At 39.2% G+C, this 22,719-nt stretch overlaps 2 protein-coding genes across 5 annotated transcripts in view; one reads left to right on the forward strand and one right to left on the reverse strand.

Annotated features, from left to right (window-relative positions):
* The window catches only part of pc (pyruvate carboxylase), a 40,129-nt gene extending 30,276 nt beyond the window's left edge, over positions 1–9,853 (reverse strand). For 2 of the 3 annotated variants that reach the window (XM_022237286.2, XM_022237282.2), the window contains exon 1: positions 9,722–9,853. The gene's annotated coding sequence lies outside the window, so the exon portion shown is untranslated. The remainder of the gene's footprint in view (positions 1–9,721) is intronic. The other variant, XM_087136703.1, reaches the window with a different exon arrangement.
* LOC110980524 (uncharacterized) lies at positions 1,066–22,653 on the forward strand. 2 transcript variants are annotated; one of them, XM_022237289.2, is made up of 11 exons: positions 1,066–1,214; positions 12,220–12,791; positions 13,388–13,575; positions 14,171–14,201; positions 15,695–15,781; positions 16,435–16,573; positions 17,095–17,125; positions 17,409–17,517; positions 17,966–18,089; positions 19,716–19,801; positions 20,405–22,653. In XM_022237289.2, exons 2-11 carry the CDS (start codon positions 12,227–12,229, stop codon positions 20,590–20,592), a joined length of 1,548 nt encoding a protein of 515 aa, XP_022092981.2. In that variant the 5' UTR covers positions 1,066–1,214; positions 12,220–12,226; the 3' UTR covers positions 20,593–22,653. The 2 variants fall into 2 exon arrangements, with proteins under 2 accessions (XP_022092981.2, XP_022092980.2); XM_022237288.2 differs by lacking the exon at positions 1,066–1,214 and adding an exon at positions 9,973–10,138.
* The last annotated feature ends 66 nt before the right edge of the window (positions 22,654–22,719 follow it).

Raw genomic sequence — 22,719 nt, forward strand, 5'->3', positions numbered from 1 at the left:
ATTGAGTTGAGAACTAGTTGCGTTTACTCTGTTATTCCACATGCCTGTCTGTTTGGAAAAGAAGTTCACTTTACCAGTACAGGTCATGAAGCTCTTGAGCAGGTCCTGTGCTCTTGCACAAGTCTGTGGAATGAAACCACTCCTCAAAAAATATGAAGAATGTTGGCGAGCCAGGCTATCTACTGTTAAATACATGTACATTGTATATACTGACACTTACAGAAATTGTGATCATTGTGTAAGTAAAACGAGCAGTTTTTGTATTTTGTCTTTTAAACCACACCACATACATGTTCTGGTAGTAATGTAACCCACACTAAGCGGTAGTACAAGAAAAGTGTATGGTATATCCAACATACATACATGTACAGGAACAGGTACTATAGGCTCTCATTTATATTACATGTACATTGTATGACATGTACAAGTACATTGTATGACATGTACAAGTACATTGTATGACATGTACATGTACATTGTATGACATGTACATGCACATTGTATGACATGTACATGTACACTCTATGACATGTACATTGTATGACATGTACATGTACAGTGTACATTATATGACATGTACATTTGTACATGTACATGTATCCATACATGTGTCATCCACGGATACTGTTCCAGAGTCCATTTACCCGGTACTGTAGTATTTGCTTAAAAAGCTGAATCCAGATTCCCGTTCATCCTGCTGATGCAGGACCCTATAGAGCCCTTAAAGGGGCATAATATGAAAACAAACGACAAATTATTTGAGTTGTTCATTAAATTTCTTTAAAAATGATACTTCAAGGCAACTTACAGCCTTTCAAATTGTACACTGAATTATGGCAAGTCTATTTCATGGTTTTTAAGACACTATAGTGCCACAAATTCTGCACAATCAGGGTCTGAAATATGAACATGGATTTAAAGTTTTGACCTCCCACTCCACAACTCCATGTCCTCACCATACAGCACTTGAGGAACAAACATCTCATGCATATTATTACTTGATTATAATACATGTATCTTTAAGCATTTAAAGTAAACCGTCTGGGACAGGTCGGTTGGCTAAAAAAAGTCCTTGCCATCATAATTCAATCACGTACGGAATGCACTGGCTAGCTTAGGAATAACTGGCATTTCAGAAGAAATTCTATTCAAGACAACACCACAGATTCTCAGAAGGCATCCTGCAATAGGAGCATCTACATACGATAACAGAGGTAAGGAAATTGTCTTGTGCATACATACAAATTACAATGTTCGCTCGGCAGTACTTTAGGTGTAATGCACATACACGTTATCTAAAAACATACATGTACCGGGTACTTAGCAAGTAAAAGGCCCTTTTTAAAAATGCTGGTGGCACAGTACAAAGCACACATGTACATGTGTACACGTACGTACCCCGTACGTGAACACCGTATTTGTGTTAGGGTGTACAGAGAACAGTGAATTACAATGTACATGTGAATGCACCAATGATGCATGGGATGAGTGGAGCACCAATGTATCTTTTATCACGCAGGATAAGAGGAATTACCTACATGAATAAGCCTGCATTTGCGCCACAGGCATCTGCTGTGTACAATGAAAACGGTTGATACCCTGTTCCTTTCTCAACCATGTAATGTGCAGTGATTTGTTAAGTCCCGTTTGACAAGTCAGCCGCATGCACGGTACTCTGCATGCATCTCAATGGCATTAATCTAATTATTTGTGTAGTCAAATTGCACTAATGGGTTGGTGTGATGGCGTACCAGCTGTCTGCATGAGGGAAAATTTCTAGTGTAGATTTGTTTTGAGTGTCGCAAAATGACTTCAGTAGAAAAAAAATTGATTAAAATTGGCAAATCAGTGTACCGGTACATGTACCTTACATGTACATGTATATGAGGTGGTAAGGCTACATATATCTTTAAATAGGGAGGGGCAGCACTGGTTTGATTAAAAAATGTGGGACACTTGCCTTCTTCTGATGGGAAGATTTTTGGCTACCCTGAAAAATATATATCTAATGAGGTCTTCTACAAACTTTGATCTGGTTCAATATTTATTTATTTTTTAATTATTTCCAGTTTGTTTTCAAAACAGGAAACTCGTGTGTCATCTCTCACTGTGTTGCTGAGTACATATATTGTAAAAGCACCACTTCAAAGACAGGGAACTGTTGTATCGGTACTTATTGTCCATTTGGCTAAGACACATATGCATGTTATATGCCACATCTCTCTGAGGCTCCACCGCATTTACAGTTTCAATGTAGAATTTCTACATTTTTATGGTTCCTTATAAAGTAATGAACCCAAAACTTTCCAATTGTTGTGACAAGAATACACAATGCACGTACGTTTTGAGTAAACAGCACAAAATTTCAACTTGTAATCTACAACTTACTGTCAAGTTTAAAGAGCCAATGAAAGTTGCTTGCTCATGAAATATAAGAATTTAAATTGTTACATGTATACATGTACTGGGGCCAATTTCATAGAAATGCTTAAGCACAAAATTTGCTTAAGCGCAAAAAACCTGTCTTAAAAACAAAGGTTACCAGCCCAAAATCTACGTGATTGTCATGCTACCAAAAGGCAGGTAAATACCATTCCAAAACAATATACATGTACAACACATGGAGATTTGGCTGGTAACTTGATTTGTTAACCAAGGTTTTTTCACGCGTAAAGCAAATTTTATGCTTAAGCAGCTCTATGAAATTGACTCCTGCTGATAGCAATATTCTGCATCAATTGAGTTCACATTTGACATAAGGTCTAGTCATACCAATGGTGAATACCCAATTGGCCCTAGTACAAATTATGCAAAGAGCTTACACCGTAGAGCTACACCTATGGTTACACTACACTAACTGGCATAGGTATGCATTCTTTGCATACAAATCCCATCTCCATAGTGAGTGGGTCTACTTTACATGGATCGTCTGCTGTCATTATGTAGGCTTTGGATGGCATTTTGTTGGATGGTTGAGCTTCATGTCTTCCACTGTTCCATCAACTTCCGTCATGCCTAGAATGTTTTGAAATACAGTACTTCACATCCACACACATACGTGTACATACATGTACACCCTCCTACTGTTTCTGTAGTTTACTACCCGAGTCAGGTTTCTAGATTACTATTCTTTTGAATCATAAATGGACATCTGCCTTACGTCTACTGTGATTTAATACATAGAGTACATGAAACCCTCCTCAGTAGGGCATGCTTGTATATATTTACAACCCTCCTATTGTTTGTAGGGGCACAGTAGGGGAGATGGGGTTAATTAGAACAGGGGTAAGTTTAAACATTGAGATTTTCTTTCCCAGAAAAAATACCCGGTACTGCTGTTCACAAGTGTACATGTACTTAACAACAGCCGACCACCATGTTGCCTGTGGTACTGGTGCCTCAATAGTTTATGAGTGGGAAAAGAAAATTGTTGAGCATTCAACAATGTGTAGTTTGAACTACGGGTATCTCAGTGACTAGTTTCTTAGCGTTACCATCCAGGCTCTGATGCTGAGCTACAAATCAGAATTTAAAAGCTGCGTTATTGTAGTGCCCGTTTTGTATATTTATCTAGTAAAATTTCATGTCACAATGGCCACTGGGACCAATTCAATGGGGGACGACACGCGGAGCATGGTGTTCTCACAGTCCTCAATATAATGACTACATGAATAATGCGTGCTTACAATGTACATGTATGCTAATGTAGTCAATGAAGGAAGTGACCTTTAGAGCATTTTTGTGTGCAACAGAGTTAGCTGCAGGCCTACATACAGTACAGTACAGGTACCAGTACACTGTACATCTGTTGTAACTGACTTGTACCCTAACCCCACATAATACTAAATTTAAATTACTACTTAGTAGTAAAATGTAGCATACAATGCTGTCACTTGTACCTGTGTGAGGACAAGACCTTATTGTTCTCTGAATAGATAAGACAATGTACCATGCATTGCGTGGCACTATAAACACATGACTTTATTGTTCTCTGACTGAGTAACAATGGAAGCGCCCTCACTAGAAGGGTCCAGTCCACTAATTCAAGCCCCATTGAAAACAGTGTAAAATCAGCACCGTTCAGGGCCCAATAGCATGCACGCCAACATCCCTGAGATTTCTGAAACACAAATTAAATTCTTGTCTGGTCACTTATCTTTCAATTTCTTTTCAATTTTTTGTGGGTTAACCAATTACATTTTTAATTATTCCCACAAAACAAAATCACCCCCCAAAAAGTGATTTTTCCGAAGTCTGATTGCAGCCATTTTTCAAGTGGCAACCCTCAACTTTCTCGGGCACTTAGGACGATTTTTCAACCGTAGTTTTCAGCCCTTCTGCCCTCATATGAAAGCTCAAAGACCCAGGGAGTTGATCCTGGCGACGATTTACACAATCTCACCATTTTGGGGGCCAAACAATCTCCTTTTTCAAAAGATACTGTGGGGGGCACTTTTAATGCTAATGAGCTGGTCAGAAATTCTCACTTGAATTAGTGGTCTGCACCCAGAAAGTAAGTTATAGGGCTACATGTACATGTAGGTCCTTCAGGCTCAGACTACTACGTGGTATTTTGAAGTACAGTACTGAGTCCTATAAGCCAAATGATTTGCTTGGAGGTTAGGCTGAAATTATTTAGAGCTTGTTTCCTGTGGAGTAGCGAAACAAAGTCGATATACTGAAAGACTTTAAAAGGTTTAAAAATGTGTTTTCTGTAAGAATTTATTTTGTTTGTGTAGCACAGACTTATAGCAAAACCCCAAACCCCCCCCCCCAAAAAAATTACCAAAAAAGTATGCCTCAAAAATATAATATAGATTTTCTCGGCCAATTTTGGAAAGTGCACGATTTAATTTTTAAAATAAGAATTCAGTTTTGGCAGAGCTTTTGAAAACGACTTTGGTTTCATTTTCGCAATAGAAAGCATTCAACATCATTTGGCATCCTTAAAACAATGTGCATTACGTCTCATTAAAGAGGTTACAAATACGTGACTGGGATTTCTGATTGACATATTCCTTGCCAATTACAACAAAATGTGAATTGTTATTTGCTAAAAATCTGTCTTTTACTGTGACCCTAAGTGAGTATTCATTTTCATTTGCTGTATTTGAAATCTCAAGAACAATTTGATTAGAATATAAATGTACAGGCTACACAATTCATGACACCCCTTTGTACATGTATGTCATGTTACTCATGAATGTTTATAGTATGTTTGTTATCAAACTGTAAACAAATCAAGGTTTCTAACTTTCTGTGATTGAAACGTTGCATAAGAAGGAAGGTTCCCTCAGCGTAGGCATTAAGAGGTTTCTTACAGTAGTCGGTATGCTTCCAAAGACAACATGAATGGTTTATTCAATCCTGAATATTCAAACATTTAACCAATTAACTAAACACTTCAAAGAGTGTAACTTCTGCACACAAATGAATTCAAATTCTTGACCAGGCATACAGTTGTACGTAAAATAGTTAACACTTTGCGCACAATCACCTGCACATTTTCTGAAATACTGTAGATTTAGATGAATTCAGATGAATGCAGGATCGCAAGGGCGTATTCGATTTTCAGCAAAAATGAATGTCAATATACTAAACCAGTGCATTATCAAGAAATTGAACATTGACTTTATATGACTGAATGCACCCTCATCGAAATAGAATTGGTATTTGTTAAATACAAACAAGGATTTGAATATTTGTTCTATTTTGCTTGAAAATGAATGCTGCTATTACTAATTCAAGAAAACATTTTCTGAAATTGGCTGGGAAAACCTATATTAAGCCTAGCTGACAATAATATTAATTTCCACTTAGCAACATTGACTTTAACTCACTGATTTAAGAAGGGTGTGACTTTCTTGTTCTACATTTGTGTAGTCGTTTTGGAAAACAGTGCAAATTTCATATAGTGACTTAAAAAAATAAAAAAATGGTGAATTGTTTAAAAAGAAAAACATGATCAGTAATCATTACTCCTTATCAAACAAATACAGCTTTTGAAACATTTATTAAACAAATACGATATTAATAAACTTTCTACACATTTCACTTAATTTGTGGTTTACATGTTGGGCACATGACCTACATGTATATATACACTTAGGTCTTAGAAAAATTGACTACTTGAACACAAGATACATGTACATGTACGTGTACAATATATGTACTTATTGATTTTACAAATACTTTCTACCTTGCAAATAACCATATTACATGTATGCTCCGACTTTAACCTCATACTGTACCTTGTTTCACTTTACCCCACAGTTGGGAAAGTTGGAAAACATGAAATGGTCACGTTCAACTTGAATTATTTAAGTAGTTGACCATTAACAAGTCTAAGTCATTTATAGGCTACATTTGTCACACAAATTTATACTGTGTACTACTTTTTTTCTGGAATAAAATCTGCTCATACTATATTGTGCAAATTGTTCCAATTTAACCCCATCTTCACTACAGTCACAGTTCAACACATTTTTCTACACATGTACGGTACACTGGTATACAAGTAGATGCCATTGGGCCAATCAGTGTGTGGCTTTCAGTTGCAGTCGACAGGAAAACAAGCAAAGCATGCATTGTGACTGGTCAGGCTGTCACACAGCTGACAATCATGAGTACATGCTGTCCATCTTTGTGAATTACAATTTTAAATCTTTATTTTATTCTTTGAAAACGGATTAGTTTTGATTTATTTGTAGGCCTAGTTCTGAAAAAAAGTTCTTAATGCTTTTTAATGTTTGACTCCATTCGCCTTGAACAGTCGAGTTGTCCCATCGAGCGAGTTGTCTCAACGGTCGAGTTGTCCTGAGTTGAGTTGGCAAATGTTCGAGTTGTCCAACACCCACTTGGGTAAGCACAGGCATGGACTTGGCAATTTGGTGTGAAGCAGTGTCCAGGGGTTTCAAAGTAAGCCAGCAACCGGCAAATTTGACTGGCTACTTGAACCTTTGCACCGGCTTTTTTTTCAGTCATAAAAAAAGGCTTTCCCTGAGCTACCAATTTGGAAAAAAAATGTTTTTTAGTAAAATATTGTTTTGTTTGTTCACAAAAAACCCTAGTCCATAGATTGTAATTCTATTGGGCCTGTGTAGCATACATGCAGCTTTGTGAAGTACATGTACAAAAGGCCCACACAGCTCCTGACTGGACCACAAATAACGCACAAATTCTACATTACGCGGCCCAATTCAACTCCAAGTGCAAGTTGATGGCACATGTTTAATGGTCATACCATGCTTGTACTCATTCGTACATGTACATCAACATACATGTAATCTACGTTGAAGGAAACTGTATGTCTAGTGGCCCTGAAAATTATAGGCCAAGAAAAAAAATAGCTCTGCTTCTGATTACTGGCACATGCCAGTAATCAGAAGCATTAATATACATGTAATTAATATGTCAATGGCTCCACACCGCGGGAACCAGTAGCATTGCTTCAATGCATTGAGTGTTATTGCCTATGTGTTTTCACCACCGCAATAGCGAAATGCAGAGGGAACTTGTGAAAATAATGTAAGTTTCTTTTCCAAAGAAAGTCACATGCAAACTTGCTATTTTTTCCATAATAATAGGCTTTCAAGGTATATGAAAATAATACATTTGTGGATTCTGCACATCAGTGACAAGACAGGCTTGTGTGGTTGGGTTCCCACGTACATGTACCATGCATGTACATGTACTAGTAGGTTTAAATTTGGATGTGGTTTGCGACTTTCTTTAACAAGTTGTTCTCCCAATTTATTGACTTACGGTATATTGGGCCCATTCCATGACACGTTACAAGAGCATCATAATAAAACCCACTTGCAACATTTTAAAATAAAACTTAAATATACGAGTATAAACAATAACAATATGGCACTGCCCATAGTTTTCAGTGTTGAATGAAAATTTTAAATTGAAAACATTTTCTATTAAAATAGACTGGTTACTGGTGGTGGTGTACAATGAAACCCCAAAAACCCTGCTCCAAATACCGGTAGTTTTTACATCGTTACCTGGTTACACAAGATGAAACTTATTTCTTGATGAAACTTATTTGGTGTTGTACAATGAAACCCCCAAAACCCTGCTCCAAATACCGGTAGTTTTTACATCGTTACCTGGTTACACAAGATCAAACTTATTTGTTTAATTTCATGTACTTTCACTGAGTTCCTAATTACTGGAGTAACTCTATTACTACCGCATCAGAAATTTTGAATTTTGCATTGCCAGTGAGTTTCCAGTCAGATATTCATCTAGGTAATCAATAACTTATGGCCTGAGGATTAGTTCTATTAAAACAGAGTGAAAAACTTTATAAGTATTTGTAACTTTTAATTTATAATGTTTAATAAAAGATGTAATTTTTAAGAAATTCTTAAATTTGCCTTCATGGTGTCTGTCATGACCTACCGTTTATCTCTTTAACAGTTATTTCTAACACTGCCCTGCCCTTGGATATCCGTTGCTAGGTTCCAATATGTCAATTCCAAAATGCCAATGGTGTCTAAAGACATATTTTAACCCTGAAAGCGTCCATTTTTTTTTCAGAGTCAAAATAAGGACTTCTGCACTGAAAAACATTTTGCGTGCGTAAAAACACCCCCCAATTTCCATTACAACAGACTTATATAATTGATACAAATCAATCATACTTTTACCCTCCAGGGCAATTAATAGCGAATAATTACATGTACATCGGCATTAATGTCTCAATTTGTTTTTTGCTTTAGTTATACAGTTATATAAAGAATTTTGCAAGGGATATTTGGAATTTCTAACATTAAGTTTGAATGACATACATGTACACGTAGTTCAGGTCTCATGAGATGGTTACAACTTTTGGGGAACTAGAACTCAGATAGCAGAAATTGTAATAATTGTTTCAGACATCTACACAAGAAGGAGTCAATCAAGAAAATGAAATTTGTGATACCCGCATATTTACATGTATTATTCCTTTTGCAGACACCAATTTAAGTAATAAGATGAATGTCAAAAGTTGTTGCTACATTTAGGATTGGGGTAAAAGAGTTCTGGTGAAACAAATGTAGTCATTCCTTGCGGGATCATAATAAGTGTAAGGTGTAGCAATACAATTGTTTCCATCTCGTTCTCTCAGCATTTGGCATCTTTAAGGAGGAGATTGGAAAAAATGGACTCAACTTCAGGTAAAATGGAACATTACCAAAAAATGAGGTTATTTTTGTTTCCTCTGAAAAACTGAATCATTCTGTTTATCTTTATTTATAAACAAAGTGCTTTAACCCTAACACTCCTCAGTCCTCCAACAGGTGAAGGATTGAGGAGGGTTAGGGTTAAAGGCTATCATAGAAACCACGATAATAAAGACTCCACCTCCACTTGCAAACGGTGTGCACATCTGTGCTATCGTAGAGGAAACTAAATTGAACCACAAACAAATTTTTATGAATCAAGTTAAAATGTAAGAGTTAAACAACAAGAATGACATGATAATTCAGGACGGTGAGCGAGCAATATTTAGATAGGAAAATGTGGTAACTACCACGATAACAGAGTAACCCATCCTACTGGGTAGTAACGGTACCTACTGAAGGGTCTATACTAAGACTGCTTTTCAATAGTAGGGCCTACTGGTACTCTGAAACATTTTGAAACCACTACACATTATCTACTGGATTTAACATACTACGAAATTAGTGAAAGGAATTCAAGATGAAACCGCTCAGAATAATCCTACCTAAGCTTGGCAGATCATGGCAAGATCTCCCCAGTTAGCTCAGCACATGCAGGAAGGAGGGGACAGTGTAAGCTAGAGCGCGCGAGCGACACATGCACGCACGCGGCAAACGTATGCGTGTGTGCCACGCCGCTAGCGATGCTTGCAAAAAGATTAATAATAAATTCGATTGAGAATATAGGGTACCATACTGGGTGTATCCGCAGTCGGGCATTGGTTTCGAAATCAGGTCTTCTCTTTAGCCGCGCTCGAATTACTTTGCTGCGGCTTACAAACAGCGCATCTCTTATTTCTAGCCATAACTAGCCAAGTAATTCCTACACGGCCGCGGCCGTAGCTGTGGGTGCCGGTTTTGTTTTCGAAAGCCGTAGACAACAAGACCCATACGGAAGACCTGTGGTGCTATCGAGTACACATGTATGTTTTTTTATGTTTCCAAATAGTGAAGTTTATTGGTTAAGTTTATTTTGTCATTAACTCGTTTAAGTTCGTTTGTAGGGGCCTACGTGCAAATTAGTTTTCTAAAATGACGAATATTTTAGCTCTATATGCTGCCCTACATTATTCTAGCTCTAACCATGTTAGGCCTGTGTGTACTGTGTGACGTGACTTAACTTTTGGATGGCTCGTATAGCGCCCTCTTCTCACAACACAAGTAAAATCCTTGAGTGACCAACGCGACGCGGTAGTCATGGCGAATTTTTACTCCAAACCATAACCATTACATTGTCTGTCAGAAAAAAAAATGTTTTCTTTCTGTCTGTGTAGTGCGTCGTTAAAAGTCCTACAGGGACTCTCTGTGGGTGGAGATTTCTTGTCACATGTGGGGAGGGGTGGGAGATTTCTTATTCGGAAAGAGTTCCATATATGGATGCCAATAATATTCCCCACAGTGACCTGTGAGCCATCAGAAAGCAAAAACATGTAAAACACTTGTTTTACTTTATAAACTTACATGTACTTGTGCATGTACCCTCTGCACAACCTGCCCTTGTGCAAGTTTTTGGGCCACTTATACTGTGAACCGCCCTCATGATAAGGATCAAGAGGGACTTATGCACCGTCTCTTGAGGGTACGGTTTAAACAGTGCCAAGTTAAATTTTGTGGTGCTGGTAACAAAGTCCCACTATATGTTATTCAATAGCCATTCATAAATACATGTACCTCAGACAGTCTCCTTATTGAACAACATGCAGCTTGACTGTGTATTAACATTTGATAATGCCTGCTGCATAAATCAAGTGCTGGCACCTGCATACGAGACAGTTTAATCGATTTCTGATTTAAGATTTTAAGAGTCTGTGTGTACGCGGCTTGCCGCGTACTCGCCAAGTCCAAACAATTGGATTCTTTTGGACAACTATTAGAAAACTGGACGGGGGGTGTTCAGGAAAATGAAAGTAAAATTCTGTTACAAAATCGTTGGAAATCTGTTATCTTGATCTCTTTTGAATCTCTGACTAAAAAGGAATTTGTGAATGGGATTAAATATGTGCTTGGCCAGTCTACATTCTAGACCAGCTCAGGAGAATGAACACTGATGATGCCCTTGCCTATGGCTTAGGCATTAATTGCATCTATTCTTCTGAGCCACTCTTAAAGACCAACTCCAACAGTTTTAACAGTTTGGAAAATAAACTGTTATTGTGTGTAGTGGTTAATAAAGTATACGTTCATTACCTAGTCCGGTCTGTATTTCGTCTGTATTTTTGGTGATTTTGCAGAAACTTTTGAACAGTGTCTTCGAGTTTTATGGAAAATTTCCACAATCTGATCGCAAGCGGCCCTGTTGAAAACGAAATTTGTATGATGTAATACCGGAAAGAACAATGAAAGCCGTATGATGTAATACCGGAAAGAACAATGAAAGCGGTATCCATGGCACGACTGGTTCCACTACAAACGTACATGTACGTTTACATGAACGTGGAGCTACATGTTCGTACACTCCTTACTGGGGATCGATCTGTGTTCTGGGTCTACTGTGCCGCATTGTCTCTTTTTTATCGAGCATTTGTGCTCTTTCTTCATGATTTACTGGAAATTCTGCGAAAGAACTGGGATTAAAATTCTTTGAGTTTCCGAAGAGTGAGAGCATTCTTCAACTTTGTGCTGTCGCCCACGGCTACGCGTGCTATGCATGCCTAAAGTGCATGCACTGTGGTATTTCCTATTCAGGATAATACATGTACATCACAGAAATAAATATTCATCAGATGCTAATGAGTTGTGACGACATGTCCCATTTTACAACACTGGACTGGACTCACGGGAAAAATGGGTACAAAAACTGTGTTTTATTAACACAAAAATGTATCTTGCAAGGGAGATATTGATATGTGCCACTTTTATTAGACTTGGCTCTTTGGAATAGCATGCAATATGAAAAAACTACCATTGTTGGAGTTGGTCTTTAAACCCACGTTTAAGACTGGACAAGCACATATTTATTCCTGTGTTAATGATTAGTTTTTGTTGTTTTATGTTGAATGTTAAGGTAAAGCATGGACTCGGAAGAAGCAGCAGACCTTGATGCCGCAGATGGATTAGCAGGAGGGGATAACTCCCTGAATCCTGTTACCATGGCAATGACATTGCATCCACCTGACTCCAGCTCCCAGGACGAAAACAGTGCTGTTGGTGGACACGACACGTCTGGCATTGCCAATGTGATCAACTCTAGCGCCAGCCTAGATGAGATGGGTAAGGAAACGTTTTTTGAAGAGGACACCTTTGAGACTGATCCTGTTGAAAATTACGAGGATGACCGTGCTAATGAAGTGGCAGAGATGTCCAATCTTGGTATAGAAGACCTAGGTCCAAGAGACACTGAAATGGACTACATGGCAAGTGATCATGACTTCCCTCCAGCCGTAAATGGTGATTCTCCAGAAGTGAAGGACGGCAGAGGCTCAGAAGGGGCTTCGGATGAAAGTGTCACGGAGGAAAACAGACCGGACGAGGAACAGGGATCACAAGGAGAAGTGGGGGAAGATGGAGAGGGATGGAACGGTGAGAGCAAGGACGAGGATCTGACGCCAGGAGGAGGCGATGCTAAGGAATCATCAGGTAGTTGCTACTCTCTGGTCATAGTGGCCATATAGAAGGATACAAAAGTGATGTCGCTCTTGTAAAAGAGATTCTCTCCTTTCCATGCCACAGAAATCCATTCTGGTTGTCAAAGCTTGCCAATGCTGCCTCCCTTTCAACCGCATGCAATTGCCACATTGGAACAAAAGGGAGGCTGCACTTGTGACGCAGATAGTCTGCACATCATTGGTAGTAAGGCTGCCTAACTTTTTCCAAAGCATCCTTTCAAAGTGACTGTCAGAGATGTGGTATATATTCATGTATGCATTCCATTATAAATGCTACCCGCGTGTATAAGTTATCAACCAGCTGGACATTACATGTATGGTGTGTATGGTGGGTCTGCCTTAAGTTAATTCCTTTTTCAACAACCATATCTTAATGGAATCCTCTAACACAGTACACTTTAACTTGCTGTGTGTTATTGTTAAAATCCTTTTGATCAGTAAACCTAAGATTTTTTGGACAGGAGTTTTAAGAAGGAATTCTTGGTCCAGTTGTCCCATATTACTGCCATTTTTACGCTAAGGTTAGAATAACAGAAATATCCTGCATCCTGTTTTGTACAATCCCAGGCCAAGAAGAGCCCATCGATGACCCAGTCCATCTAAAGAGACGACAGCGGGCTGGTCTGTACAAGGAGGGCTTGAAGCTCCAAGAGACGATGGGAAATACCGACGAAGCCTTACGTTGCTACCTGGCTGCCATCACCGGCCTGACAGAGAGCGAAGCCTTCACTGAGCTGCCTCAGTGCCTCCATCAGGTAGGAATACACAGCGTACCCCCTTCAGAGACGCATCCCTGAAAAGTTTCACCTTAGTGATGCCTCTGAACCCAGACGCAAGCTCTTCAAATGAACTTTGCCTAAACCATTTGTTCCTTTATCATTGCTTTAATCCTGCTACTTTTGACGAGACTTGTGATTTACCTGACAACGGCCCAGATCTGTTACATGTACTTAAGTAACAAGTGTGTAGTCACAGTACAGATAACAATTTCTTCACAAATACTGACAGGAAATAAAAGCTTATGCAGAATTATTTCGTAGAGTTATAAGAAGTAGGGAGTGGTGCTGGATGTGGGAAGGTATGTCACACTATTCACCAGTTACAAGAATAAACCCTTAAAATGCATATAAAAGGAATTCTGAGAGAGCAGTTGCAGAATCTGATATCTTGTTATGCTTTCCAGACATCATAAAGAGAGATCAAGTAGATTTTAATGTTCACATTCACCATGTGGTAAATTGGACCATAGTTGACAGTGTTGAGGAAGCATCCTGACCCCACATGAGTATTCAGCACTGATTTCTCATTGGATGCGAATAACCACGTCTTGTGTCGCTTTCTTAACCACAGATTTCCAACATCTACTTTGAGAAGAAGGAGTGTATCCTTTGACAGTGTTTTAAACGGGAAATTGAGCGCGGTGGACAGTGAATAAGTTGAGATGAATAAGAAGCAAGTTTGAACCATAGAGCTATGTATGAAAACTAGAGTGTGATGCCTGCTGGGTGTATTCTAAAACAATATGTCAACATGGCTTTCGTACTGCTATTTGCATATCTGCATCGGTATTCTAAAACAATATGTCAACACGGCCGATATGTGAAAATCTAAACGCATATTCAGTAAAGGAGCATTCCATTTTGCTCTACGTTAACAATGCAAAGCACACCTTTAAGCGCTGCAGATAATTTTGCCATGACTTCATTTAACCCTAACACTCCTCAGTCCTCCAACAGGTGAAGGATTGAGGTTGGTTAGGGTTAATCAGATCTTATTGGTACCTGCGTTAAGAGTGTGTAATTTGATATTCATTCCATCTGATTTCGAATGCTCTACAAGCATGCACACAAATTCATAATGTCTGTGCCCTGGAAGGGGTCAAATTGCTCCACGCAGTGGCTGAGGAGTTAGCGGTCTATTAATTCAATCTCTGTGATCTGAACAGAAGACATAAGTAACAGCATGGTGAAATGGTTAGTTTGCTGAGGTACTGCTTTACGATAGCTCATTCTGATGAGAGGGTTTATTCAGCGACAACCTTGTACTCTCAAGCTTAAGTATGGACATACCCAAGTTTGCCAGAATAGCGTTTGCCCTTACGCTCTTTTCGCAACTGACCAGTCCACCTGCTGGGCTAACCTTGACTTGCTCACCAGGTTTTCTAATGTCCAGTATCAAAATGCTGCTGAAAGTAGACCACTTATTTTGATCATGCTCTCGCCCACTTCCACGTTTCGATTTTGGGATGGTCTCTTCGCACTTTGGGTCAGAAATAAACAATGAAACTGGCCATTTGTGACCCACTCTGTAAAAATGAGTCTTAAGCTGCCGGAGCCACTTTCTGAGTTTTCATTTGTATTGGAAAGAGCAAATTGAGCTTTTTGTTTGATGTATCACTCAGTTTGGCATCCTGATGAAAGTGGATACTCCATGGTGACAAATGCTGTGGGTTCCTATTGATTTACATTGTGCAAAATTATTCTAAGGGGCTTTTTACTCCATAGTGGCTCTGGTGACTTAAGACTCCTTTTTGCAGAGTGGGTCACATTTTGTGTTAACTGATATACACCTAGAGTGAAAGCAGTTTGCATGGGGCAGAGCTGCCAAATCGTGTGAATGGTTCATATTTTGTAGGGAAACTCACGTAAAATACAGAAATGCGATTATTAAATCATATTAATTAAACATCAGTGGGACACTCTATTTCAACTAGCCAGCAGGGCTACATGTATATGTCAACTGGTTTTAGACTATTTCAATTACCGTTACCATGATTTGACCAATTGGCTCCTTGCCAATATCAGAGCTCTCATATTGATTTTAGACGTGTATTATCATGTATCGGTAGATTTCTTTAACCTCCGTGTTTTTTAGACGAAAAGGCTGTTCACTTTATTCAGGCCGAGAAGATGTATTATGAGACGGCTCTGATTGATATTGTCAACCTGCAGAAGCAATTAGGTATACATGTAATACTTAACCTGTATGGATACTATGCTACCCCAAGCATGGATGCTATTCACCTGCTACAGTTCCACGCTTACTCCATGAAAATGCATGCATAAGACTTGCTCAGATCGGGAGTTGAGTAGTCTCCGTGCATGTACACGTGACAGGCTGGTGAACAATGAAGATAGCAACTGACAAGATAGTGAATGGACCTTTTCTATGAAATATACAAATAAGATGGGCGCTCCTACCACTGGTTGCCCGTTACTTGAGCACACTTTTCTCGACACTAAATGAAGTTTTCAGTGTCCTGGGGTTGGAAAGCAACAATTACTTGTCTTTAAGTTTAGCACTCATGTCAAACTATTGTAATACAGAAACGGCGATAGTGGTGTGTGCATGGAGAAAATATTGTTATGTCATAGATTAAGCAACTTAGCCAACCAGTGGTAGTAATGCACATGCGCCTGCCTTATTTGCATATTTAATGGGCAGGTCCATTGACCAGTAAGAATTTAGTTCTTGATCATGAATATGTATAAGCTGTGGCAATAACATGTTTCACAGATATCCCATGTTCAGTTAATTGCATTACGTCAGAAAACTCTGTTTCATATAATTGAGCTGATTTTAAATTGGACGTTCTGATTGATTTATCCCCTCAGAGTCAACCAGTGAAGAGAGTACCGAGGGAAAAGGTGCAGGGACAGAGGGGGCGTCATCGCCAGCCGGACCTGAGTCATCAGAGATTGTCAAGGCCAAGGAGTATGAGGACCTCGCTAAGCTCTGTCTAAAGGAATCCAAGTAAGGCAGGGGATCATTAAATGTGGTGACAAAAATAAATTTATTTCAAGTTATTCATTTTTGAATGTCGTCTCGGTCAAAATTTGCATTGGGCTGGGGACAGGTTTGGGAGAAGCTGGAAAGTTTTTGACTTCCTCTTTATGGCAAATTTTTTGGAGAATAACTAATAATTTACACCTTTCGAAGATGAAAGCAGGACGTTTTGCTCTAGTTGCAACATATTCTGAGGCAAAATTTGATGGTATATGTAAGAGTGTGAAAATCAGAGGGCCAGATTGTGTTTGGATGATGGAGGTAAGTGTATTTAAACACTTTTTATTGAATGTGAATGGCTGCTTTCTTTTTGATCAGTTCAGAGGTCAACTGTTTTTTTCATTACTTGCTGTAACCACCTGCAACACAAAGTTTGTACGGTCTTTGAAATGAAACACAGTGGATGGTACCCTTTGATTCGTTTCTCTTCTATGCAACGTAAGTAAATGCTACTTGGCTTCAACTTTCCATTTACTGTGTCATTTCAGACCACAACTGGCTCTTGAGTACTGCGGAAAGGTACGTTGAGCTGCAATCAAACATGTTCTAAATGGAAACAGGAATTTTTTTCACTACCCTGGCATGCGGGGGGGGGGGTGTTCGTCCTCGTATTTAATAGGCATGGATGAATAATTTTTACTTTTATTGTCTCTGGGAGTTTCAGTCAGTAAGCCTGCCCCTAATGCAGCCCGAATTTCATGCGTGTGGTGTCATCCTGGAAATCTTGTTTTGGTTTGTGTTGTACGTGAATTCTTGTGAATTTGAATGAAAAACACCAACCTGCTTCATTGGTCGCTTTCAGGCAACCAAAATATACCGTGAGGTATACGGAGATGCTCATCCTGTCACCATAGGATCCTTGGATCTCTTCACTGTGATTTATGCAGATGTTGGCAAGAAATTATACACAGGTAGGACAAGTCTCGGGAATCCCTCCCTCCAACAAAAGACCTTTAGTATTATTTGATTAAGGTTGTAGCTGTATCCAAATCTGTTGTCCCTAGAGCTAGGTGCCCAGGCCACAAGGAAGATGGCCTCAATTTCAACTATTAATCTTTAGAATTGGTGAACACATCGTGGAAAGTTGGGAGGTCAGATTGATAATGAAAAGACGGTCTGTGCACTAAGCTAAGACATAACGAGAGACGCAAATTTAAAGGACATGGGAACTATCGGAGCTGGAAATTCACAAGATGTCAATGCATGTCGAGTTTTGGGCACATTTGGCTTTGAGTGCTTCTTGAAGTAATGCTCATCTTCACTGCTGGGCTCTGCCGTTTACTTGAACCATCGTATATATCAATAAATGCACTGCGACATGCCAGTCACTCTGAGGCATCCATGTTCCGCCTGGCTTAGATGCAATGCAGAAGTTTGATGCTGAGGAGAAGGTCCTTGCAGAAAGTGCAGCACAGTCACAGACAGAGAGCAGCGATCAGGCAACAACGTCTGGAGAAGAGACTACTAGCGAGGTCAAACAGAGGTGAGTCATGGACTGTTATATACTGCAGACACCTTATTTCCTTGACTTTTCGTGATGGTTCAATCAGTATTTTATTCAGGGATTTAGTAGACTTTATTCATGGGTCAGCCATATTGAAATTAAACGCAAGGTTTATCTTCATTTTCAAATATGAAACTGAGAATAAAAGCAGCAAACTGAATTAGTACCTGTCAACTCTGATGAGTAATTACAAATTTTTGATTAAGCATGCCACAGCGTTACAAGTCTGATTTGCAAATACAGTTGAACATGAATAACACGAGCACGCTTGAGACGAGATCACGCTTAAGACGAGCATATTTCTTCAGTGCCATTCATACTGTACACATTCCTATGAGAGAAAACTTACTTAATACAAGCTATGCTAAGACGAGAACACGGACAAGATGAGCACTTTTGCCTAACCGGCAGTGTCAAAAACCATTGTCCATGGCATTTTTTTATACGAGTACAATTGAAAAGCGTCTTTAAAAGCTTAAGCCCAGTAATTCCACTAAGTAATTCCATCAGTAGTTCTCCAAAAATGCTAATCCGCTCAGCAATTTTTGCTGCGGTTTTGCCAACGATGACTTAGCGACTCTGTTCCTTGTGGGGCTACCTGACTTGAAAATAGATCCCCTCCCGCCAATTACAAACCAACGGAAATTCCCCAATTTCAACACCCTCTTATGTCCAGTCCTTATATGAACTGGTTCTCAAGTTAATTAAGCCTTTACTTATGTGCTACGTTGGGTACCAGTTTCCAAGGAGTGCTTTGCCTGGCCACGCCGCGTGCACGCGGCACAGGCTAGGCGGCCAGCCAGGCTCTGTTGCGTCAAACAAGTAGGCGTATTCGGAATCATTGTTTTATTCATTCGAATCGTATGATTTAAAATTATTAACAAGTTAAAGGCTAATCCACTGCATATACTATATCGTAGAGTACCGGTACATGTAGGCCTGCCGCACACGTACATTGCCGTAGTGTATAACAATGCTTGCTGGTGCATCATGCCAGGCTTGCGCTCTATGAATGGGATAAGTGTCAACACGTATAACACGAGGTTTACCGTAAGACAAGGTTTTTTTGGAGAGTCCTTTCGAGCTCGTATTAACTGTATATTAAAATGGATGCTTTGAATGCATCCCAATTGTAAAATAGTCTGATGACATTCTAATCAGCAGTTCCAAAATTATCAAACAGATTCAAGGAATAAGACAAAAAATGGCTTCTCTGTGAATATCAAAGGTTGTTAGTGCTTATAACATGTATAATACGACTGAAACATACATTCCTAATCGCAATCTGACTGTTCATTAGAGGGGTGTCAAATATTTAATGATCTTTGAGTTAAGTAAAAGATGTGTGTCGTTATTTTTTTTATGACCGCTCATAGAAATTGTGCTAAAACGTCTGTCAAGGTCAGGCAATGGTGTACCCAGTCTTGAGAATACAAAGTTCTCATTTATTAGCCTTAACTCTTAATCCAGCCCACCAGATTGGGTACGCTTTGAGTTGTTGGAAGGCAAAGTTCATTTGAAAATATTATCATGAACAACTGTTCCCTTTGTCATGTGTACATGCTATACATGTAAATGTTTCATTTGTTTTGGGTTTCTTTGAAGATCCAAAGATGTAAGTCAATCAGCAATAGAAACTGAGACACAGGCCCAAACAGAGTTGGAGCCAGCACCCCAGCCAGAAGACCAAGGTATTTCCATGAACTGTGCCTTTCTCTCCAATGTATTGGCTGCAGGGCCCTGTTTCATATGACCAAAAGGAAGTGGAACTATGTGTCTGATTATTTAATCCCCTCTGATTAGCTGAAAAGCTTTCAAATGCACTGCGGCTGACTGCGAAAGAGCCATGATGAGGTGGGTATATGAAGTTCTTCCCTCCCTACCCAGCCTTCATTTGATGGGTTATTGGTGCCAGTGAGCAGTGAAACTGCCCGGCTGTGGAAATCCAAAGAAGTTTGGGCGGACAAAATCAAGCAGTGTAGTTATGTACCGTTGAATTCTTAATGTGCTCATGTATGTTTTGTAACGCCAGACTGCCTGATCAGTCATCCTGCCTGATCAGTCATCCTGCCTGATCAGTCATCCTGCCTGATCAGTCATCCTGCCATAGAACATTTTTCCTGCACCTTTTTATTCTCCTGATACTCGGTCTTCGTAGCGGATTTAATTTCTGTGGCACACTTGGCAACGTTTTACCAAAGAAACACAGCATCCTATTATGTACAGAGCCTCACCCACAGGAACATCCAATCTCTCTCAAGCGCTGTACTTTTGTCCTATTTTTTTTTTGGCAGACGACTGGGTGACGACGTGTCTCCTCATGCTACTCTTCCTCCTGGTCACCTTCCTGGTCCTGCTGATCATGGCCTATTTTTACTGCCTGGGTAACGAGCGTTCGTCCCTCTGCCATCAGTTCAAGGGCGACTTGAGCTATTGGTACATGAAAATCAAGCACTACTACCTGGGCATCGGAAAACACTGACTTCCTGATTGTTGCCTCCCTGTAATAGATTGTAGGGCCGTGCCATATATTCAAATATGCAAATATTCATTTGATAGCCAAGTCATTGTAAAGTGATTGTTAAATAATCAATTTTTCATTCAGTCTTGAATAATGAACTATTCATTTGATTCTTGAATAATTGAATATTCATTCGATGGGTGAATAGTTGATTTTCATTTGATTATATAACAGAGTACCGAAGTGATACGTCATGGGCATATGGTTTCAGCACAAGTACCAACACCCATGCGTTCTTCATTTGGTTACACAATACACGTCCCAGTTTGAAGGACGTCACAGTTTGGTACTCTACTGAAATATTTGATCATCAGATATTCTAATATTCATTTGAATGGTGAATAATCAAATTTTTTATTGATTTTAATATTTAGGAAGGGAGTAATGCTGCTGGATGAAAAGAAATAATGAGATGGACTTTCTTCTCTTTTGTTGATTCTTTCTTTAAATCATAGATTGCAATATGGTTTTTTTGTGTGATATTGTAACAACTGTTCTTGACTCAAGACCTACTTCCTCAACATTTAATATTCAGATATTCAGTCGTTAAAATTCTGCAAATGGGATTCCAAATTGTCCAAATTCACACCTTCCTGTGAGGTTGTATTTAAAAACATTTTTTCAAGGGACATATAATGAATCTTAGGCATTTCCACCATCTATGAAAAATGGAAATCTCTGGTATAAAATTTGCCCTACTTGATCATTTCTGATTGCAACTCAAGTACTTTAAGTTCAAGTTACTTTCTTTCCAGGAAAAGTTCGGTCTCATACTATGCTTCCTGCTTGTGTAAATACAAAGATCATTTACCAATGAAATTCGTGGCCAAAATTTAGTGATTCAAAGGTTTTTTTGCTGTGCACCTTTAGAGATTGTGTGCAATGAGCTGCAATTTTTAGGTGAGATTTTTATTTCCATTTTTCCGTGCAGTTGTTTCCGTCCAGTTTTTTTTACTGCCTTAAGTCGTTTGTTATGTACATATTTTGAAGTTTGTATTTACATTTTCCGTCCACTTTACACTGTGACAGAATTATGATCAGTTTTTTCATTATATCAAATTAATTGCAAGAAAATGTCTGAAAATATTTTCAGAATACTCAGAAAGTAGTTAGAATAGGCCTAATACCCTCACTCACATATACTGTATCTTGATTGGTCGAGAGTTAGTCACATGGTATTTGCTAGTTTTCGCGCTGACAAATAAATAACTGCCAACTTTGGGTAGCCTCAAGTGAGCTACTAAGATAAGTTTTAAGTCAGCAGTCTTTTTGAGCGTACACGTGGGTTTGGGTTAGATCAAGCCTGCAAACTCAAGAGCCTTATAACAGTGTTACCTGAAATGTGGACTCGTTGAAATCCGGTTTCCTTATCATGCGTCGGTCACGGTATTCATCTGTTCTGTTTGGGGAAAGGTTCAGTGCTCTACAAGCAGTGCCTTAAAAGCTCGCCCCTGTCGTAGTTCACCTCACAAAATAAAAAGAAGGCTGTGATCTGTCGTGATGTGTCGTCTTTTTTCTCCAGGTTTAATCAACAATGCGCAAGAACTATTGGTAATCAGAAAAGATCACCTGTTCGTTTTTTTTTCATTGAAGGAAATAAATTGTCTGAAATCACTGCGCTTCAAGTCAGTTGGCTTTCCTTATTGCGGCCAATAACTTAAACACAAAGTGCGAAGGTTATTGCGCTGTGGGGTGGATTTTTTGTGCGAGGCAGGAAGCAGAATGGTCAACGTGAGGAAAAGTTTAAATGAAAACACTAAGAGAAGACAAAAGTGTTGGATCCCAGCCACGCTTTGAATTGGATTTTTACGTAAAATTCACTTGTAACTTGTGAACAGAGGAGAAACGTGGCGGATGGGCAAATTACAAGCATACCCAACAAAAAACAGTAGGCGCTCGTTTATACAGTTCTTGGCCCCAGTGCAAAATAAAAGACAAGTGCTGCTTCCTAAACCATGTATAATCTTTTTTGGTTCTTATTTTAATTACATTAATCTCAGATTTAGAGCGCAAAAAAAACAACCCCCCCACCATTTGAAGGGTTTTCGCAGATTGCAAAATGTCGTTTCTCGCTCAAGTCTTCGCTCT

Source organism: Acanthaster planci, linkage group LG01 (genome assembly GCF_054643075.1).
Source record: "Acanthaster planci isolate LZ-2023a linkage group LG01, COTS_SCS, whole genome shotgun sequence".
Classification (NCBI taxonomy): domain Eukaryota; kingdom Metazoa; phylum Echinodermata; class Asteroidea; order Valvatida; family Acanthasteridae; genus Acanthaster; species Acanthaster planci.

Bases quoted from the DNA above. Each gene is read 5' to 3' on its own strand.
- LOC110980524 (XM_022237289.2), top strand. From the start codon at position 12,227: ATGGACTCGGAAGAAGCAGCAGACCTTGATGCCGCAGATGGATTAGCA. The intron at 17,126-17,408 runs GTACGTTGAGCT...GGTCGCTTTCAG, and splicing joins CTCTTGAGTACTGCGGAAAG to GCAACCAAAATATACCGTGA. The intron at 18,090-19,715 runs GTGAGTCATGGA...GTTTCTTTGAAG, and splicing joins ACTAGCGAGGTCAAACAGAG to ATCCAAAGATGTAAGTCAAT.